General features: G+C 45.4%; 1 protein-coding gene across 3 annotated transcripts in view; it reads left to right on the top strand.

The window, feature by feature from the left end:
* LRRK2 (leucine rich repeat kinase 2) overlaps positions 1-22,106 on the top strand; it is a 474,491-nt gene that overhangs the window by 235,115 nt on the left and 217,270 nt on the right. For all 3 annotated transcript variants that reach the window (XM_077468371.1, XM_077468370.1, XM_077468372.1), the window contains 2 exons: positions 2,364-2,427; positions 19,765-19,982. In XM_077468371.1, coding sequence (XP_077324497.1) covers positions 2,364-2,427; positions 19,765-19,982 — 282 coding nt within the window. The remainder of the gene's footprint in view (positions 1-2,363; positions 2,428-19,764; positions 19,983-22,106) is intronic.

Genomic DNA, 22,106 nt, shown 5'->3' with positions numbered 1-22,106 from the left:
GGTGGCTCTATGGGATCAGTACCAGCTGATCTACACCTTTCCTCCACTACAACTGTTGCCACGCCTGCTGTGCAGAGTGGAAGCTGAGGGGATTCAAGTGATCCTGGTTGCCCCAGATTGGCCTCAGCGGGCCTGGTACGCAGACCTGGTGCGTCTGGGGGCAGACGCTCCCTGGTGACTGCCGTTGCGGGAGGACCTCCTATCTCGAGGTCCAATCTGTCACCCCGCTTTACCATTGGCTTTAACGACATGGCTGTTAAAAGCCAGGTATTGAGGAACCGGGGTCTGTCGGACTCGGTGATTCCAACCTTGTTGAGGGAGTGGAAATCTTCTTCCAGGAAGATATACCATCGTACTTGGAAGGCCTATATCTCCATGTGTGAGGAGAAAGGGTGGCATCCGCACTCTTTCTCTATATCCAGGATCCTGCTGTTTCTTCAGCAAGGTGTAGACCAGAAGTTGGCGTTGAGCACCATCAAGGGACAAATTTCAGCTTTGGCTGTTTTTTTTCCAGCGACCCCTGGCATCTCACTAATTAGTGTGTACCTTTGTTCAGGGGGTGCGACATGTAGTCCCTCCGGTGCGTCCTCCGTTACTTCCGTGGAATTTGAACCTGGTGTTGTCGGCGCTTCAGAAGCCGCCATTTGAGAATATCAGGGAGATTCCCTTGTTGACCCCTTCACAGAAAGTGGTCTTTCTAGTGGCCATCACATCGGCCAGAAGGGTCTCGCAAATTGGCTGCATTGTCATGCAAGTCGCCTTATCTGGCCATCCACAGGGATGAGGTGGTGTTTCGTCCGCATCCGTCCTTTCTACCGAAGGTGGTTTCGGCTTTTCATATCAATGAGCACATTGTATTGTCATCATTGTGTGCTGAGCCAAAGCACCCCAAGGAGGTGACCCTTCATGCTCTTGATGTGGTTAGGGCTCGAAAGGTGTACTTGTCTGCTACAGCTCCCGTTCGGAAGTCAGACTCACTGTTTGTTTCGGTGGCTGGTCCTAAGAAAGGCATGGCGGTCTCGTCGGCCACCATTTCCAGGTGGATCAGAAAGATTGTAGTCCAAGCCTATGCCTCGAAGGGGCAGATGCCCCCTTTCCGGTCACGGCCCACTCTACAAGAGCAATCGGAACGTCTTGGGCCTTCCGACACCAAGTGTTTCACTCAGGTGTGTAAGGCGGCGACCTGGTCGTCTGTCCATACGTTTACCAAGTTCTGCAAGGTAGAAATCAGTGCATCGGCTGATGCTGGATTTGGCCGCAAAGTTTTGCAGGCGGCCGATTAGTTGCAATTGAGTTTTTCCTGTTTTTTCGATAAAAACGCAGTACTGTTTTGTTAGTGCTCTGTTGCATTACCTCCGCAATGTTGCGGTCTTGGGGATCACTCCTGTTGAGGATACCCGGTTATATGGTGGAGTTTTTCCATGCACTGCTGTTTTTGTGTGGGTTTAGTTTCACTAGTTCCCACTTGCCATGGTGGATGAAGTTTTTATGCTGTTTTTTTTTTCCCATCCCTCATTTGGCACTGCTTGGGGACGTCCTATTTAGTTACAGAGAGGAGGTGTCGGTCGGTGAATATAAGAGAAAATAGGATTTTTTGTACTCAACGTAAAATCCTTTTCTCTGTAATTCACTGACCGACACAGCACCCACCCCTCCTTTTTTCTACGTTATACTGAAGCTGCTGGGAGCAATGAGGAGGGTTGATAGCACAGGGTCTGCCCCCCAGGGGCGGGATTAAAGTTCTGTGTATTGTGTAACAATTTTGCCTAGTTCTCCTAATGGTAGGCTATACAACCCATTTAGTTACAGAGAGGAGCTGTGTCGGTCGGTGAATTACAGAGAGAAGGATTTTACGGTGAGTAAAAAAAATCCTATTTTTTCACTTGACAATGACCTTTTATGGGAGACTCTGTCCTCCAAACCTAGTACCGTCTAATTGCATTCTCTGCAGTTATGTGGGAAAAGGTTGGCCAATGACAGTCCCATAGATAACTTGGCCTGTCAGATATCTAAGGAAGATGTTGGTTTTGGTGGTGGTTGGTTTCATGAAGCGGTTTATGTAAAGTTTGATGAGGAGAGACTGGTCTATCCTTATTCTAATGCTGGGGCATGCCATGTTTGTGTTACTGACTCGGCAGATAAAACTGCAACATAAGCATGGCAAATGGTTTCTTGCACTGTTTAACAAAAGGGATCTGTTGCAGAGCAGAAAAATATGAACACTTTTGATGCTTACAGCTCTGCTATTGTCACTTACAAGTTCTGAATGTCACAGTGTGGATGCTTGAAGTTTTTGCTTCTTTCTGTTGAGTCATATGCCTGTTTTCCTTTCAAAATGATCCTATCTGTGTTCTCCTTAACAGGGTGCATTTGGAGATGAACCTGTTATACGTCGCAGAAAAGATTTTGTAAGCCTTGATTATCCAAGTAGGTGGTTGTGTATATTTTATAAACGTATTTTACATCCATACATGTACATTATTATACCTTTTTATAACTTTCAAGTTGCATTTAACTTGACCTCTGGAAGATTGTACTCCCTTCATGACCAGAGAATTTTTTGCTATTCAGCTCTGTGCTATTTTAATTTACAATTGTGTGGCCATGCAAGACTTTAAGCAAATTTGTCATTTTGCACACAAAAGGAACTTTCTTTTGGTGGTATTTAATCACCACTGGGTTTTAAATTTTTTCGATATAAGTGGAAATTTTTTTTTTTTAAAAAGGAAAGAAAAACAATATTTTTCTTTATCGTACTTCATAAAACAAAGAGCCTTGAGTATTTACTTAGTGGGTTATGGGCCTACCTTCAGGTGTTGACACTGGTACAACCAATACAGAAAGTTGACTCCCCTATATAACCCCCCTCCTTCCAGGAGTACCTCCGTCTTTTCGCCAGTGTCTAAGGTGTTGGTCACGAGTGAAGATGTGCTCGGAGGAGCTCCTGGAGGGATCCATGATGGATTTAAAAGAACCTCCATAGCTGAATCCATCCTTGACACTGAGGCCTTAGGATAGTACCTGGACTTCCATTCAAGAACGAGGTTTTGCCTGTAAGCTTCTCTCTGACACCTGGGCCCTAGGAACCAGGACTCTTTTTGGTCTTGATACATTACTAAAGTTGTACTGAAGGGTTCTATACAGGTCCAAAGGAGCGGAACCCCTATTTAAAGGGCCCCGGTCTTTGAAGTTTTATCTACGCTGCCTGCCGTGATAGGTGTAGTTTGGATCTGTCTGTTAAATCAGCAGTATCCTGCAGTGAGGACAAGGTAAGGGAAGAAGCAATATTTATATGCCTTAACCACCTCAATACAGTGCACTTACACCCCCTTCCTGACCAGACCAATTTTCAGCTTTCAGCGCTCTCACAGTTTGAATGACAATTACTCAGTCAAGCAACACTGTACCCATATGAAGCTTGTGTCCTTTTTTTCCACACAAATAGAGCTTTCTGTTAGTGGTATTTAATCACTAGTGGGTTTTTTTTATTTTTTGTGCTATAAATAAATAAAAAGTAAATTTTGTGAAAAAAAATGCCCTTTTCTTTGTTTCTGTCATAAAATTTTGCTAATTAGTAATTTTTCTTCATAAATGTTGGCCAAAATTTATACTGCTACATATCTTTGGTATAAATAACCCACATTAGTGTATATTATTTGGTCTTTGTAAAAGTTATAGAGTCTAAAAACTATGGTGCCAATCACTGAAAATTGATAACATCTGATCAGGCCTTCAGTACATCAGGTGTATCTCATTTCTTGAGACACTAACAAGTCAGGAAAGTACAAATACCCCCCAAATGACTTTTTAGAAAGTAGACATTCCAAGGTATTAAGTAGCATGGTGAGTTTTTTTTAAGTTGTCATTTTTTCCCACATTTCTTTGAAAAATGAAGATATTTTTTATTTTATTTTTTTTACAAAATTGTCATATCGGGTTATTTCTCATGCACAGCATATGCATACAACAAATTACACCCCAAAATACATTCTGCTACTCTTCCCGGGTATGGCGATACCACATGTGTGAGACTTTTACACAGCATGGCCACATAGAGAGCACCAACATTAAAGTAGTACTTTCAGGCGTTCTACGAGCAAAAATGACACATCTCATTTCACAGCCACCTACCACACTTTTGAAGGCCCTGGAGTACCAGAACAATGGAATTGCCTATAAAATGACCCCATTATGGAAAGCAAACACCCCAACATATAATCTGTGAGGCATAATGATTTTTTTGAACAGTTCATTTTTTTTCCAGAAGTTTTTGGAAAATGTGGAAAAAAATGAAAACGCATTTTTTTATACACAAAGTTGTCAATTTATAAGATATTTCTAACACCTAGCATGTATATAGCAAAAATTACACCCCAAAACACATTCTGCTACTCCTCTCGAGTATGGCAATACCACATGTGTACGACTTTTACACAGCCTGGTCACATAGAGATGCCGAACATTGAAGTAGTACCTTCAGGCGTTCTAGGAGCATAAATGACACATCTCATTTCATTCCTACCTATCACACTTTTGAAGGTCCTGGAGCACCAGGACAATGCTTTCCAAAACGGGGTCATTTTGTGGGTAATTCCAAACACCCCAACGTATATTCTATGAGGCATGAGCTGCAAATAGGTACTCGGGTACTCTGATGGACTTCAGATAGGTACTCTGGTACTCTGATGGGCTGGTGACAGGCACTTGAGTACTCTGGCCTGGTAACAGGTACTCGGGTACTCTGATGGCCTGGTGACAGGTACTCGGGTACTCTGATGGCCTGGTGACAGGTTCTCTGATGGCCTGGTGACTGGTATTTGGGTACCCTGAAGGGCGGTGATAGGTACTCAGGTACTCTTATGAACTGTAGTGTAGCGCTATATAAAAAAGAAGAAAAATAGTCTATTTAAACTACTTAGTGATATAACAATATTATATAAGTGTCAAAATTAAATAACACTCAGTGATGCTTCTCAGACTGCACCACACTTGCATAAAATCGTGAAAAATTATGAACTGAAGAAATCAAATAATGTGAAAAAGTCCAAAAAAAATAGTCTATTGTTTAATTTAAATTAAATCCAATCCACACGTGAGGGAAAGAACCATCCACCTTCTTCTTATGAGGACCACATGCAGGCACCCTGTGGCATTTCCATCACCAAATAGGATGTAAGCTTACCAAATTGAATGGATCCAAGCGAATATATATTCGAAGGATCAATCAGGCTTCTAAATACTCTTATATAGAGCTCTCCACCATAAGTGACTCTCCAGGGAATTTTCAACCAAGTACTCAAACGATGGGAAAATCTTCCGCTTTAAACTCCAACGCACATTATGGAACTCATACAGGGAGAAAATGAGGGCCACAATAGTGTAAATCCGTTTAAATTTTTTTTTAATAAAATAAGTAATGAACTTACATGTATCCAATGAATTAAGCGCTTATATCATATAAAAAATAGAGCTGCAGTAGGGACTCCTACTGCAGCTCTATTTTTTATATGATATAAGCGCTTAATTCATTGGATACATGTAAGTTCATTACTTATTTTATTAAAAAAAATTTTAAACGGATTTACACTATTGTGGCCCTCATTTTCTCCCTGTATGAGTTCCATAATGTGCGTTGGAGTTTAAAGCGGAAGATTTTCCCATCGTTTGAGTACTTGGTTGAAAATTCCCTGGAGAGTCACTTATGGTGGAGAGCTCTATATAAGAGTATTTAGAAGCCTGATTGATCCTTCGAATATATATTCGCTTGGATCCATTCAATTTGGTAAGCTTACATCCTATTTGGTGATGGAAATGCCACAGGGTGCCTGCATGTGGTCCTCATAAGAAGAAGGTGGATGGTTCTTTCCCTCTCACGTGTGGATTGGATTTAATTTAAATTAAACAATAGACTATTTTTTTTGGACTTTTTCACATTATTTGATTTCTTCAGTTCATAATTTTTCACGATTTTATGCAAGTGTGGTGCAGTCTGAGAAGCATCACTGAGTGTTATTTAATTTTGACACTTATATAATATTGTTATATCACTAAGTAGTTTAAATAGACTATTTTTCTTCTTTTTTATATAGCGCTACACTATAATTTAATATTTGGTATTTTGTTCACTATTTTATCCTTGTGATCGTGTTAGCAGCTTCTTTTTGTATATAATTTCTTGGGGATAGCGCAGTGTTGATTGTCATCGACAGCTTTTGGATACTCTTATGAACTGTGACAGGTATTCGGGTACTCAGATGAACTGTGACAGGTACTCAGATGAACTGTGAAGGGTACTTCGGTACTCACATGGACTGTGACAGGTACTCGGGTACTCTGATGGGCTGTGGCGGGTACTCTGATGGGCTGTGGCGGGTACTCTGATGGGCTGTGGCGGGTACTCGGGTACTCTGATGGACGGTGAGTGACAGATACTATGATGGGTGGTGACAGGTCCTCTTTATTGGGGGGGAGGGGTAATCAATGTGATTAGTGTACACTGTAAGCGGCAACAAGATGTTACCGCAATCTCCTCCTCACACACGATCGGTGTGTGAGGAGGAGAACCCGGTAACATCTCGTTACCGCGTTTTTTTTACCTTTTAGTAATCGGCTGTGAAACGATCACAGCCGATCACGTGGGTAAAGAGCTGGCCAATGGCTGGTTACCAGCGTTGTTGACAAACAGTGTTCCCGGGAATACGCCACCACCGACCTGCACGCGCAGCGCGCTCGCGATCACGTGCACGCGCCATGCACAGTGGGGGTGTAACCATCTGTGATCGCCCGTGACTTCATCACGGCCGATCACATGGTAAACAGCCATAACCAGTGGCTGTTCACGCCCCTTGGTGGCGAGCGGTGTCTCCGTGACATGCCGCCACCGAAGAAACAGGAATGCGCGCACACGATCGCGCGCATTTCCTGTTTAAATGGGAGGACGTCATATGACACCCTTCCGCCACAAGAGATGCGCCGCCTGGCCGTCAACTGGTTAAAGAGGTCTCCTCTAGAGGAAGTAATTTACACTACCTATGTGCAATATCTTAAAGCAGCTCTGTCTCAGAGCATGTGTGGTCCCAGCGGCAGAGGGGGTTCTTAATAGAAATCTTGAGGGATTGGTAAAAATACAGCAGTTATTAATACAGAGATGTATATAAACTTCTATATGGGCGGCGTGGTGGCTGAATGGTTGACACAGCTGCTTAGCAGTTTTTTCCTCAAACCATGGCCTATAGCTGCATGGTTTCCAGCGAATAACATTGGGGAACTCCCTGTGCCTCTGTGGTTTTAAAGACTATAAATCTGCTGACAGACCCCTCGCCCCCCTCTTCACCTCCCTCCCTCCCCCTCTTCACCTCCCTCCCTCCCCCTCTTCACATCCCTCCCTCCCCCTCTTTACATCCCTCCCTCCCCCTCTTCACCTCCCTCCCTCTCCCTCCCTATCCCTCCCCCCTCTTCCTCCCTCTCCCTCCCCCCTCTTCCTCTCCCTCCCCCCCTCTTCCTCTCCCTCCCTCCCTCCCTCTTCCCCTCCCTCCCTCCCTCTTCCCCTCCCTCCCTCCCTCTTCCCCTCCCTCCCTCTCTCTTCCCCTCCCTCCCTCCTTCTCTCTTCCCCTCCCTCCCTCCCTCCCTCCCTCTCTCTTCCCCTCCCTCCCTCCCTCCCTCTCTCTTCCCCTCCCTCCCTCCCTCCCTCTCTCTTCCCCTCCCTCCCTCCCTCCCTCTCTCTTCCCCTCCCTCCCTCCCTCCCTCTCTCTTCCCCTCCCTCCCTCCCTCCCTCTCTCTTCCCCTCCCTCCCTCCCTCCCTCTCTCTTCCCCTCCCTCCCTCCCTCCCTCCCTCTCTCTTCCCCTCCCTCCCTCCCTCCCTCCCTCTCTCTTCCCCTCCCTCCCCCTCCCTCCCTCCCTCCCTCCCTCTCTCTTCCCCTCCCTCCCTCCCTCCCTCTCTCTTCCCCTCCCTCCCTCCCTCCCTCTCTCTTCCCCTCCCTCCCTCCCTCCCTCTCTCTTCCCCCCCCTCCCTCCCTCCTCATCACCTCTCCTCCTCTTCTTCACCTCCCCTCTTGTAGAAGTTAGAGATACTCATCTTACTTTGTGTTGGCCATAACGGGTTCCTAGCAGAGCAGCGTTAATCTCGATCCCTGTTTCAGGCGGCATTTCAGCTTCCGTGACCAGTGGACAATAAGGGAATGGCCAGCGTCACCTTCTCCCTTCAGGTCTGCAATAGCAGACCCGAATGCCATTAGTACTGGCGAACCAGGCATATTCAAGGAAAGGGCGAGTATGCCTGAGGACGCAGAGGGGCATGTCCACAAGGTCACCTGGCGCTGTGTATAGACGTAACATCCACACACACAGCACTCGCCGCAGACCTGAGGGGGAAGTGCTGAGGCCACCAATCAGGTTCCACCTGAGGCTTTATCACATGGACACTCTCAGTTTCAGAAAGACTTAAGCTGAAGAGAGGGAGTCTGTCACACTAAGAGACACCAGAGCGCTTGGCACATAAGGGTGTAAACAGGCATTTCCAGTACAGGAAAAACTATTGTTGGCTGCAAAAGAACTGTTATTATGGTGACATTGTCTTGCTAGAACTGTTGTCAAGTTAATAATATTTTGTGTGTACCTCTGATTTTGTGCTTGGCACTATGTCTTCCAGACCTACCGTAAAGATACCTAAGGTGTCACCCCCAGGCTCTGGGAATCCCAGTCATGCCTCCATACTATCTTCCTCTTCATAGAGATCAGACATGCCAAGCCAGGGTGAGTCATTGGAAGCTAGTGGTGGGGCAACTGCTTCACACACTTCAGCCCATGTATCGGCTTCACAATCTGAAGTACAGGGCCTTACGGAGATGGTCCACTCCGCTTTCATGCTACCCCTAACAGAGTTAGCTGAAAGTCCGGTCTCCTTAGGTTCCTTGAAACCTTTAGAGCCTTTGCATGTGTTTCCTGTCCACAGTCTTTCCCAGAAAGTGGTCTTTCTAGTGGCCGGGTTTCAGAACTGGCAGCCTTGTCCTGCAAGTTGCCTTATCTGGTTATCCATAAGGATAAGGTGGTGTTGGGTGTGCAACCTTCTTTTCTGCCAAAGGTCGTTTCGGCGTTCCACATCAATGAAGACATTGTGTTACCATCTCTGTGTCCTAAACCGACACATCCCAAGGAGGTGGCCCTCCATTCCCTGGCCATGGTCCGGGCTCTAAGGGTATATTTATCTGCCACGGCTCCCTTTTGGAATTCAGACTCTGTTTGTTGCGGTAGCTGGTCTGAAAAAAGGCATGGCGTTCTCGTCGGCCACCATTTCCAGGTGGGTCAGACAGATTGTGGTTCAGGCCTACGCCTTGAAAAGGCAGGTGCCAACCTTTCCGATTACGGCCCATTCCACCAGGGCAATTGGAACCTCTTGGGCTTTCCGACATCAAGCGTCTGTCGCTCAAATGTGTAAATCAAGTGTGTAAACACTTTTACAAAATTCTACAAGGTAGGAAGTCAGTGCATTGGCTGATGCCTGTTTTTGGCCGCAAAGTTTTGTAGGCGGCCATGTAATTTGCAATTGCACTTAATTTTTTCTGTTTTTTTGACAGGAAACAGTTACATTTAAGTAAAATGCACTGTTGCATTGTTACCGCAAGTTCTGATGTGGTTAGATAAGGTGGTGACTCCCCTGTTAAGGAGCACTTCTGTTTTTGTGTGTAAAGTTTTTATGCTGTTTCCCACCCCTTGTTTTGACACTGCTTGGGAACGTCCCGATGGTCTAAAGTAAAGGAGCTGTGTCAGTGAACGTAAGAGAAAATACGTTTTTTTGTTTGCTCACCGTAAAATCCACCTTAAAATGCTTTTCACTGTAGTTCACTGACTGACACAGCACCCTCCCCTCCTATTGTTTTGTTATACTGCTTGTTGACGTACTGAGGCTGCAGGATGCAGGCTAGAGGGTTGTTACTGGAGAGACCTCCCCTTGGGCAGAACTATAAAGTTCTCTTTTTGTACATGTTAACACATTCTGCCTAGTCCTCTCCTGAAGTTGGCATAACAATCCAATGGTCTAAAGTAAAGGAGCTGTGTCAGTCAGCGAACTACAGAGAAAAGGAGTTTACGGCGAGTACAAAAATCCTATTTTTTTTTTTTTTTTTTTTTTAGCAGGGACCGTATCTCACTCAGCCTGCAATTGCAGCTATAGACATCTGCCAGGCCTTAAAGGATCAGTTCACAGATGCTCTAAACGAGTTCCCTGCACAACAGGCCCGGGAGTTGGCCGAGCTACCAAAGGCATTATGCTTTGCCAAAAATGCTATGAAGGATTATATTCACCAGGCATCACTCCTCGCGCTTGTACTAGTACACATGCTAAGGACTCTTTGGTTAAAGGGCTGGTCAGCTGAAACGCCTTGTAAGAACCTTCTAACTAGTTTTTTTCCTTTTCAGGGAGAACAACTATTTGGTGATAGTTTGGATAAATACATTCCAACAATTTCTAGCGGAAAGAGTACTCTTCTGTCAGTCGACAGGAAATATGAGCGTCCCTAGTTTAAACGGACGGTTTCCTCCACGCCAGGAGCATCCATCTCTAGGCAGGGGCGATAGCTTCTGGCGTCAGACTCTACGGGAAGATCCCAGGGTCAAACCCAGGCACAAAAGAAGACCTGGGGCCGCAGATCTGCAAGGCAGCATACTAATGTGGGGGGGGGGGGGGAGACTTCTGAGGTACTCAGATGTCTGGAAGGAATAACTACTAGAGAAGACGACTGTCCAAGGACAATGGTCAAGAACCGAAAGAGCCTTGCCCATCAACATCCTAGAGATTTGGACAGTGTATATGACTCTGAAAACCTGGACCTCCAGGTTAAAGAATTGTCCTGTCAGGATCCAATCCGACAATGCCACGGCTGTGGCATATATCAATCACCAAGGGAGCACCAAAAGTCTCTCAGCTTAGAGAGAGGCAAGCCAGATTCTAACTTGGGCAGAAGAGAATGTCCCATGCCTATCGGCAGTTTTCATTCCGGGACTAGAGAATTGCAGGTGGACTACTTAAGCCACCAGCAGTTATTCCTGGGGGAATGGTCTTTTCATCCCAAGATTTTTCGGGCTATTTGCCAAAGATGGGGGACTCCAGACGTAGACAGATGCGTTGGTGACCCCGTTGGTCACTGATCTATGCATTTCCCCCTGATTCAGTTGCTGCCTTGACTTCTTTGCAGGATCAAACTGTAAAGAAAGCCGGTAATACTGGTAGCACCAGCATGGCCCAGAAGGTTATGATACGCAGAGATCGTAAAGATGGCAGTGGAGGGTCCATGGCTCCTCCCACTAAGGCCAGATCTGCTATCCCAGGGTCTGATATTCCATCCTTCTTTACGAATGCTAAATTTAACGGCCTGGACATTGAGACCCACATTCTGAAGAAACATGGGCTTTCCAGGTCTGTAGCAAACTCGCTCCAGAAGTTCAGCGAGGATCTCTGAATGATCCAATGTTGTCCTAAATGACTGATGGTGATAAATAGAATCCACCTGTGTGTAATCAAGTCTCTGTATTAATGCACCTGCTCTGTGATAGTTTCAGGGTTCTGTTGAAAGCGCAGAGAGCATCATGAAGACCAAGGAACACACCAGGCAGGTCCGTAATACTGTTGTGGAGAAGTTTAAAGCCAGATTTGGATACAAAAAGATTTCCCAAGCTTTAAACATCCCAAGGAGCACTGTGCAAGCCATCATTTTAAAATGGAAGGAGTATCAGATCACTGCAAATCTATAAAGACCTGGTCGTCCCTCTAAACTTTCAGCTCAGACAAGGAGAAGACTGATCAGAGATGCAGCCAAGAGGCCCATGATCACTCTGGATGAACTGCAGAGAACTACAGCTGAGGTGGGAGAGTCTGTCCATAGGACAACAATCAGTCGTACACTGCACAAATCTGGCCTTTATGGAAGAGTGGCAAGAAGAAAGCCATTTCTCAAAGATATCCATAAAAAGTCTTGTCTAAAGTTTGCCACAAGCCACCTGGGAGACGCACCAAACATGGGGAAGAAGGTGCTCTGGTCAGATGATACCAAAATCAAACATTTTGCCCACAATGCAAAACGATATGTTTGGCGTAAAAGCAACACAGCTCATCACCCTCAACACACCATCCCCACTGTCAAACATGGTGGTGGCAGCATCATGGTTTGGGCCTGCTTTTCTTCAGCAGGGACAGGGAAGATGGTTAAAATTGAGGGGAAGATGGATGCAGCCAAATACAGGACCATTCTGGATGAAAACCTGTTGGAGTACGCAAAAGACCTGAAACTGGGACGGAGATTTATCTTCCAACAAGACAATGATCCCAAACATACAGCAAAATCTACAAAGGGATGGTTCACAAATAAACGTATTCAGGTGTTAGAATGGCCAAGTCAAAGTCCAGACCTGAATCCAATTGAGAATCTGTGGAAAGAGCTGAAAACTGCTGTTCACAAATGCTCTCCATCCAACCTCACTGAGCTCGAGCTGTTTTGCAAGGAAGAATGGGCAAGAATTTCAGTCTCTCGATGTGCAAAACTGATAGAGACATACCCCAAGCGACTTGCAGCTGTAATCGCAGCAAAAGGTGGCTCTACAAAGTATTAACGCAAGGGGGCTGAATAATTTTGCACGCCCCACTTTTCATTTTTTTATTAGTTAAAAAAGTTTCAAAAATCCAATAGATTTCGTTCCACTTCACAATTGTGTCCCACTTGTTGGTGATTCTTCACAAAAAATAAAAATTTTATATCTTTATGTTTGAAGCCTGAAATGTGGCAAAAGGTTGAAAAGTTCAAGGGGGCCGAATACTTTCGCAAGGCACTGTAGGGGAGTCCTCTTCCTGTATTGGTTGTACCATTGTCAACACCTGAAGGTAGGCTCATAACCAACTAAGTAAATACTTGAGGCTCTGTGTCCTATGATGTACTCCAAGAAAAGGATTTTACATGTAAGCTGTTTTAAAAATCCTATTTTTTGTGCTATAAAAAATATCCAATTAAAAATTGTAAATCAAATTTTTTCATGAATTTAGGCCAAAATATATTCTGTTACATGTCTTTTTGGTAAAGAAAATCCCAATGTATATTATTTGGTTTGTGTGAAAGTTATAGTGTCTGGTATTGATACTGAATTTTTTTATTTATTTTTATATACTAGTAATGGCGGTGTTAAGCAACTTATAGTGGGACTGTGATCATATGGCAGACAATCTGACGCTAGATGCTGGCTGGGCGGTTCACTGACATCAGTAGTGACACTAATACAGTGATCATTGCTAATACTATACACCGTCATTGTACTAATAACACAGGTTGGAAAGGGGTTAACATCTAGGGGTTAAATATGTGCCTAACTATGTGTAATATATGTCTTATGTGGTACTTTTACTTGGCGATCTTGCTTTCTTTTTTTTTTGCAAGGAATAAAAAACAAGATCGCCTGTCACTATTCAAAGCTATGAACTCACTATGTTGTTTACAGAAATGTAAAAATGTTAATTGAATGGATTCTAGTGAGCTGCCCCATGGTGAAAGGGGGAAACATCCAAATTGCTTAGTACCATCTGTTGTGTATTTTAGCATAGCCTTATTTTGTTGTTTGTTTTTTTTGTGCATTTTATTTCTTATTGAATATTCAGTTAATTGCAATAATTTGACCAATATTAAAAAGAATCAAGGGTTCTCTCTCTTAAAGTGGTTATAAGAGCATAAGGTCTTTTACCTTAACCGCCTCAGCCCCGGAAGATTTGGCTGATCAATGACCAGGCCATTTTTTGCGATATGGCATTGGGTTGCTTTAACTGACCATTGCACGATCGTGCGATGCTGTATCCAAACCAAATTGACCTTTCTCTTTCGTTCATTGATGGACACAGCTCCATTAATCTTGACCGTAGGGTTATTACGCCACCTTCAGGAGAGGACTAGGCAGAACATGTAATGCATGGAAAACAACAGAACTGTACCGTTCTGCCCAGGGGGTGGTCCCTCTGACAATAACCCCTCAGCCTGCTTCCTGCAGCTCAGTTTTTTTCTGCCTAGTGAAGGAGAAGGACCTAGGCTCCTGCGGGACCATCGGTTCTGGGGTTTTTTTCAATTTTTTTGCTTTTTGCGCAAGCTTTTGATCCTGCGATCTTATATCAACAGTCGGCTGGGTGACAGGCTGACATAACATAGATCCTTGTAGTCTCCCCAGGCTGGCCATCGAGCGTGTACAGGCCCTAGCTACACACTGGGTCGGCCACGACATCCCCCTCAGGCTCCAGGGAAGGCAGGTGAGCGCAATGCTCTGGGGCACAAATATGACTGGACTACGGATGTCTTTGTCACAGTGTGCCGTGACCCGCAGCCACCCCGTACTGCTCGGGGGTGGGTCTGTGATGGGATGCCTCCAGCTCGTCTGGACAGTAAGTACAGCTCTCCCTGTCTCGGCAGGACAGAGCAGCTGGACATTCCCTGGGAGGTCGATTTCCTCTTTCCCTGTTTTTCCCTCCCTCCTGTGGGTGATGCTGCATGACTGGGCTGTAGTGCGGTGTGTAACTGGGCCGGGGGTCCTCCGGGGGGCTCTGATCCATGATTGGGGGAAGTGCTGGCTGTCTGTGTCCCTGTGCTGTCACCTGTCTCTTTGCTGGTGTCTGTGGGCTCTGCATGTGCTGCCGCCATAGCACTGACCGCCGCCATTTTCAGTACATTCTCTGTGTACAGCATGATTGTCGGACATTTTCTGTTGGCCTCTGTGAGAAGCATGGTCATCGGCCATTTTCTTCGAGTTCGGCCATTTTCCCAGTTTTTTTCTACACAAGGACGGCCGGCGGCCATTTTCTTGTGGCCTCAGCTCGGTTTTTCTCCCCAGCGCTGGTTCCTGTGCCACAGAAAAGCACAGTTTTTGTTCCTTGACACTTGTGAGCTGACACAGGACACAGCGATCAGTGTCAGCATGGTGCAGCACTCAGTCAGGGTGGCAAGTCCTGCGGTGGGGGCCCCTCAGTCTGTAGCAGCTAGGACGGTGGGATTGAGCACTTTGTCCTATGTCCCCAAGAGTGGCAGACAGAGTTGGTCAGCATGGTGTCAGAAGCTGGCGTTTCCTCCCCAGATCACCCTGCAATTGCAACCGGCTCACTTGCAAACAGTGCAGTGCCTTTGGATGCTTTGTTGGCGGTCCTTGAAACGCTCATTGCCAGGGTGGAGGCGGTGTGCGGGCGCAAGGGGATAAAAAATGGGCCCTTCCCCCCATCCTCTGGGGAGAGCTCTGATTCAGACTTGGGCCCCGCAGTGACTGGCAGCCCCTGTTCTGATGTGTCAGATGACGCTGACCAGGACCGTTCAGACAGTGAGGATGATTCCGTGTCCGGGTCCGTGCAGGAAAAAGTTCTAGTTGGAGCAATTATCACTGTTGTGCGTGATACCCTGAAAATACAGGATGCAGCAGGATCCTTTTGGGTCCCGTAAGCCAGCCCGTACACCTAAGGTGTTTCCTTATCTGACTTATTTTGATAAGTTCATATACAAGGAATGGGGAAGCCCACAACTGACCTTTTCGGTCCCAAAAAGAATGGTTGAGCGGTACCCCTTTCAAGAGAGCCTCCTTAAAAAATTGTTGATTCCCCCCGTCGTGGACCCCCCCAGTATCCAGGTTAAATAAAGTAACCACGATTCCAGTAGAGGGGGCTCCTGCATTTAAGGACCCTACGGACAGGAAGACCGAGGCAGTGACCCTTACTGAGTGGGCAAAACAATTGCACCGTGAATTGGAGAAGCAACAGTCCCCTCCAGTTTGCATAGAACTAGCAGACCAGTTGGTGCATGGCCTTAAATACGTCTGTGATGTGGCCCTGGACACACTCCCATTGCTCTCCAGAGCATCGGTATCGGCAGTGGTGCTACGGTGCCTAATCTGGCTGAAATGCCCTTCTTTGGTGAGTGGCTATTTGGAGCTTCGCTGGAAACATTAAGAATGTCACAGGTAGGAAGAGCATGTTGCTCCCCCAGTCCAAGAAGGGTAAGGAGCCATACCGCAGGCAAGGGCCTTCCTTTTCCACTCAAAAGAGCCTTTTTCATGGGCTTCAGGTAAGTGCTCCCAGTCCGACAGGACGACTGTAGAGGGGCAAAAGCGTCCCTGATCTCGCAAGCCTGTGAGCAAAAGTACTTGCGCATGAAGGTTTGCCTTCTGGCCGAAACACAGGTGGGGGGGTCGCCTTCGGGTGTTTGCAGCTCGGTGGGCCTCCTGTCTGTCTGACAAATGGGTCTGCTAACTGATTTCATCAGGCTACAAGAACGTTTCTCTCTTGGCCACCAAACAGATTTTTATCCTTCCAGCATACCCTTACTCCCTGGCTCACCGGGAGGCTCTGGGGCAGTAAGGAACCTGCTCAGCCACGGGGTAATAGTGCCTGTTCCAAAACTGAAAAAGGTTTCAGGGATTCTACTCCAATCTGTAGTCCCCAAAAAGGAAGGGGTACATCCAATCCTGGACCTAAAAGCCCTCAATTGCTTTGTGAAAGTACAAAGGTTCAGAATTGAATCAGTTCACTCCATAGTCACTACACTCCATCAGGGGGTCTCCCTGATATCTTTGGACATCCAGGACGCGCACTTGCATATACCCATTTGCCTCAGAGGCATCAGAGGGTTCTGCGATTTGCAGTGGGGGAAGATCACTACCAGTTTGTGGCTCTCCCCTTTGGCCTGGCTTCACCAAGGTATTGTCACCAATTTTGGCGTTGTTGCGACAACGTGGGATCGCAATCATGGGTTACTTAGACGTTCTCCTTCTGAGAGCAGATTACACCTCAGAATTGAGGGAGGATGTGGCGATCACCGTGCAAGCTCTACAGGAGTTTGGGGGGGTGTTGAACCTCAAAAAGTTGGTACTAGTGCAGACTCAGGGCCTGGAGTATCTAGGCTCACTGCTGGACTCCGTGGAAGCGAGAGTGTTTCTCCCTTCAGACAAACTGCAGACTCTCAGAGCCGTGGTGAAGCTGCTGATGAACCGCAGGTGGTCGTCACTGCGTTTCTGCATGCAAGTTCTGGGCCTCATGGTAGCCTCCTTCGAGGCGGTACCGTACGCCCAATTTCACACCAGAGTCTTGCAGAGGGAGATATTGTCCAAATGGGACAAATCTCGGTTATCCCTGGCTCAGCAGATTCAGGTAAGCCAGTTAGCCAGGGACTCTCTTCTCTGGTGGCTGAGATCTCTGGCACTTCGGTCCGGGGAAATCGTTCCTGCCTCTTAATAGGATGGTGATCACAATGGACGCCAGCCTGACCGGCTGGGGTGGAGTACTGGAAGTACAATCGACCCAGGGCCTCTGGTCGAGGGAGGAATCCCAGTTACTGATCAATGTGCTCAAGCTTTGAGCGATCAGGCTATGCCACTCCACATGGTCAATGAGACTACGAGGGCGTCCGATCAAAATCCAGTCAGACAATGCCACGATGGTGGCATATGTCAACCATCAAGGAGGAACAAGAAACTTGGCTGCAGCGCAAGAGGTCGCTCACATCCTTCAGTGGGTGGAGCGACATGTACCGGCCTTGTTGGCCATATACATCCCGAGAGTAGAAAACTGGCAGGTGGACTATCTAAGTTGCCAGATGCTGGACCTAGGAGAATGGTCATTGCATCCGGAGGTGTTCAGGCTTCTTTGCGTGTGGTGGGGCACACCAGATGTGGATCTCCTGGCCTCTCGGCTCAATCAAAAGGTGTGGAGGTTCGTGTCCAGGACAAGAGATCCTTGGGCGGACGTGTCAGACACGTTGGTGGCTCCATGGGAGCAGTACCGGCTGATTTAGGCCTTCCCTCTGCTCCAAACTGTTACTACGTCTGCTCCGCAGAGTGGATGCCAAGGGGATTCCAGTAATACTGATTACCCCAGATTGGCCTTGGCGTCCTTGGTATGCAGACCTAGTACGCCTGGTGGTGGATGCTCCTTGGCTTCCTGCTTTAGCATCCCTGGTTTTAACCGCATGGCTGTTGAAAGCCAGGTACTAAGGAACTGAGGTCTGCTGGACTCGGTAATCTCACGATGCTGAGGGCACGAAAATCTTCTCAGAAGATATACCATCGTACGTGGAAGGCTTATATCTCCATGTGTGAGGAGATGGGGTGGTGTCCATGCACCGATTCTGTTTCCAGGATCCTGCTGTTCTTGCAGCGAGGGGTGGACCAGAAGCTGGCCTTGAGCACCATCAAGGGATATATATCAGCCTTGGCTGTCCTTTCCAACTACCCCTGGCGTCTCGCTCTCTAGTGAGCACCTTTCTACAAGGGGTCCAGCATGTAGGCCCTCCGGTGCATCCACCCTTGCGTCCGTCGGATCTGAACCTGGTGCTATCAGCGCTTCAGAAACTGCTGTTTGAGAACATCAGGGAAATCCCCTTGTTCACTCTTTCCCAGAAAGTGGTCTTCCTTGAAGACTTCCTAGTCTTCCTAGTTCCTCAGTCAATGACCTATTGCGTGGAAACTACGCTTATCTTACGCTTCCCACATTGCTTTTAATCTTTTTATGTGATCACGTTTTATGTCACATCTGTTTTACTTTAAGATGTGAATAAAGTTTTAGATAATTTTTGACCTGCACTATTGGCGTTCTTTGCCTTTTTGTTTTTTACACCATGGGATTGTTCTGAGCCATTCTGGAACCTTTGCTGAGACATTTCCATCATAAGATTTTTGGTGTGGATAGGCGCTACTCTCCATGATGGCCGCCTCGTAGCCTGGGTCGTCTGGCTCCGTCCTCCCTGTGTGCTAGTGGTTCCAGCACTTCAAGCCTGTATGATACATGATACATTGCCATATGGTACTTGTATCCAACTTATCTTGTAAGAGTGTTTTATCTCTCTATCTGATTTCCACCTGTGAAGCTACCGAGATTGATTCAAGACTCACTCTGACTACAATTTTGGGCGATTGAGTTACTGATCACTTGATTGGACTATTCATTGTGTGGGATTTTCTGTTTTATCACCACAAATTTGGGTAATTGAATCACAGATCACTTGATTCTACTATTCACTGTGTGGGACTTTGTATATGGAATAGCTCACGATGATATTAAAATAAAGTTTATGCATGTATATTTGTTTATATACACTGATTTCTGATCTGGGATAAGCATTGCATATACTGCTGTCATTTACACATTGTCACTGTCTGAGCACATTGACACTTCATTATTTTCTTTGCAGTATTCACCATTTTATCATATAATCCCTGTTTTTTAGTACTTTGATATAATGTTTGCAGTAATTAGCGCTACACTTTCTTTTTTGCTCTTGAGTTTTTGAACTTTTTTTGATTTATATTTCTTTGGGTTTTGCACAGTTTTTTTTCTATTTTAAGATTTTTGTTCTCGCCGTAAAATCCTTTTCTCTTAAGTTCATTGATGCACACAGCACCCTCCTCTCCTAATGGTTTACGTTATACTGCTTGTTGACATACTGAGCTGCAGGAAGCAGGCTGAGGGGTTGTTACCAGAGGGACTGTCCCCTGGGCGGAACTGTAAAGGTCTGTTGTTATTCACATATATTACATGTTCTGCCTAGTCCTCTCCTCAAGGTGTCGTAATAATCCTTCGGTCAAGATTACTGGAGCTGTGTCGTCAATGAACTTCGGAGAAAAGGATTTTACGGGTACAAAAATCCTGTTTTTTTCTGGTCTTGCTAATCTTATTTTTATGATTTGGTGTCAATACTGTGTTAATTTATTGTTTTAAATTTTTATTTTATTTTTTTACATTACTCTGCTGGGTACATTTTTTTTTTCTTATAGATTTAGCGCTGAGGTTTCCATTACACATGAAGCGAACTGATAGCGCCTCTTCACTGACAGAAAAAGAGCACATTCGATCCCTAGATCTGTCTGCAAATGACCTGGAAAACATAGACTTAATTAATAAAAAGTCTCTTCTTGTAAATCATTTGGAACGCCTTGAGAAAATTGAGCTTCAGCAGAACAGATTAACGTCTGTACCAAAGTCTCTTTGTGAGGTAATGAAATGTGGTGCTTGTTATTAACAAATCCTTTTTTCTTTCTCATTCATTAAGGGACTCAAATTTTTAAAATTCTTAAACTGATTATACTGCCGCCTACAGGAGAAATTAACAATGGCAACAGAAAAGCCATTTTCCAGCACATGCTAACCCTACCCAGAAACATCATGCCTCCCTTTTTTGCTAGTGTCCTCAGGACTTTTTCTTGGCTAAGCTGGTTTTTGCCTTTATTCTCAACCTGAATATTGTTCTTTTGTCGCTCCTATCTGGCTCCAATTCACAAAAAAGAAAATTTCCCTCAATTGTTGGGTAGTGATTTGGGCATTCAGAGTCTGTTTTTCAGCCTTATATATTCTGGATGGACCCTGTAATATTAACAGTATTATATTTATGCAAAAATCTATGGTTTAGGATATTTTCACGTCTTTTTTTTTTTTTTTTTAAATAAACCAAATATTTCAAATGTTGTTTTATCCATGCTAGTTTGAAGACAAAAAGGGAATACAGCAGTATGCTAAAATATACATATTAACTAAAAATTTAGTGCAAAATAATATCAAATATAATTGGTGATTATACAAAGAACTTAACGTCAATTATATTGGTGATATACAAAAAGATATAAATTCAAACTAGTTATCAGTTAATCAGTTAGATTTGTGATGCAAATGTTGAGAAATTTTACCACAAGCTTTTGTTACAAAAATACCATGTCTCAACACTTCATGACGGCTTAGTAAATAGTTTTCCGTGGCTTTACAGACTATGATACAAACTAGGTGTTGATTTTAACAAGTTGCGATTTCTTCTCAAACAAACAGATATACAAGTTTAAACCTCTTTTAGTGTATATTGACAATTTTGTTAACCATATACAAACTTGGTGATTTAACAAAGATTTCTTTTTAAATAAAGATGCGTTTAGAATTAATCTATGGTTCAACACCCATACTATAACTAATCCAATTATAAAACTTAGAAGTCAGTTTTGTTGAGATATAAAAAGATATACAAATTCATACAGCAATTAGAATTAATTTCACTCCAAATCTGAAACTACCAAAATTGCTTAGGTTAGCTTAACCACTTAAGGACCGCCGCATGTAATTATACGTCAGCACAATGGCACGGACAGGCACAATCACATACCCGTACGTGCCTGCCTTCCAGCGGGTGGGGCGTCCGATAGGACCCCCTCTCGCTGGCTGCGGCGGTCCGTTTCGCTTCAGGAGCGATCCGGGATGCGGGGATGGCCATTAGTTTCAGGCCATCCCCTCTCGATCGCTCCTGGCGAATGAGAAGTTTCCCCTGCCTGTGTAAGTGTAAACACAGACAGGAGGAAGTGATGTCACTCTCCCCGTGGCGGTCTTTTTAACCGGACGGTGAGGAGAGAAGACATCCAAGTAAGTGCATCAACAGTCCACTGACATGTAGGTACACATAGGCACACAAATCACCTCAGTCACCCCCATCCCCGATCACCCCCCCAGTCACAGTGTCACTGATTGCAGTGATCATTTATTTACTTTAGTTGTGACTGTAAAAAATGTCAGGGCAGTTAATGTTAGGCCCCTTTAGGTCCAGGGTAGCCCCCTACCCCCCCAATAAAGGTTTAACCCCTTGATTTCCCCCCCATTTAACCCTTTCACCCCCTTTTACCAGTGTCACTAAGCATTCGTTTTTCTGATCGCTGCACTGTCACTGGTGCCGCTAGGTAGCTAGTTATTTGTTAGGTTCACCGCCAGGTTTTGTGATTTTCTGATTGCCCCTAGTTAACCCTTTCACCAGTGATCACCATATAAGTGTTACGGGTGACGCTGGTTAGTTCGTTCACTTTTTATAGCATCAGGTCACCTGCCCTTTATTACACAATAAAGGATTAACCCCCTGATCACCCGGCGGGTGATATTAATTAGGTTTTAGGGTCAGATAGGGTCTGCGTCGCCCCAGGCAGCGCTAGGTTAGTGCCTGTACCGCTAACACCCACGCGCAAAGCATACACCTCCCTTAGTGGTATATAATCTGAACAGATCAATATCTGATCTGATCAGATCTATACTAGCGTTCCCAGCAGTTTAGGGTTCCAAAAAAAAGCATAGTTAGCGGGATCAGTCCAGATAC

This window comes from Lithobates pipiens, unplaced genomic scaffold (assembly GCF_037356315.1).
Source record: "Lithobates pipiens isolate NorthernLeopardFrog02 unplaced genomic scaffold, aLitPip1_a1.2 Scaffold_8, whole genome shotgun sequence".
In the NCBI taxonomy this organism is placed as follows: Eukaryota; Metazoa; Chordata; class Amphibia; order Anura; family Ranidae; genus Lithobates; species Lithobates pipiens.
The sequence above is the reverse complement of the archived record's forward strand: the minus strand, read 5'-3'. Positions and strand labels throughout refer to the sequence as shown.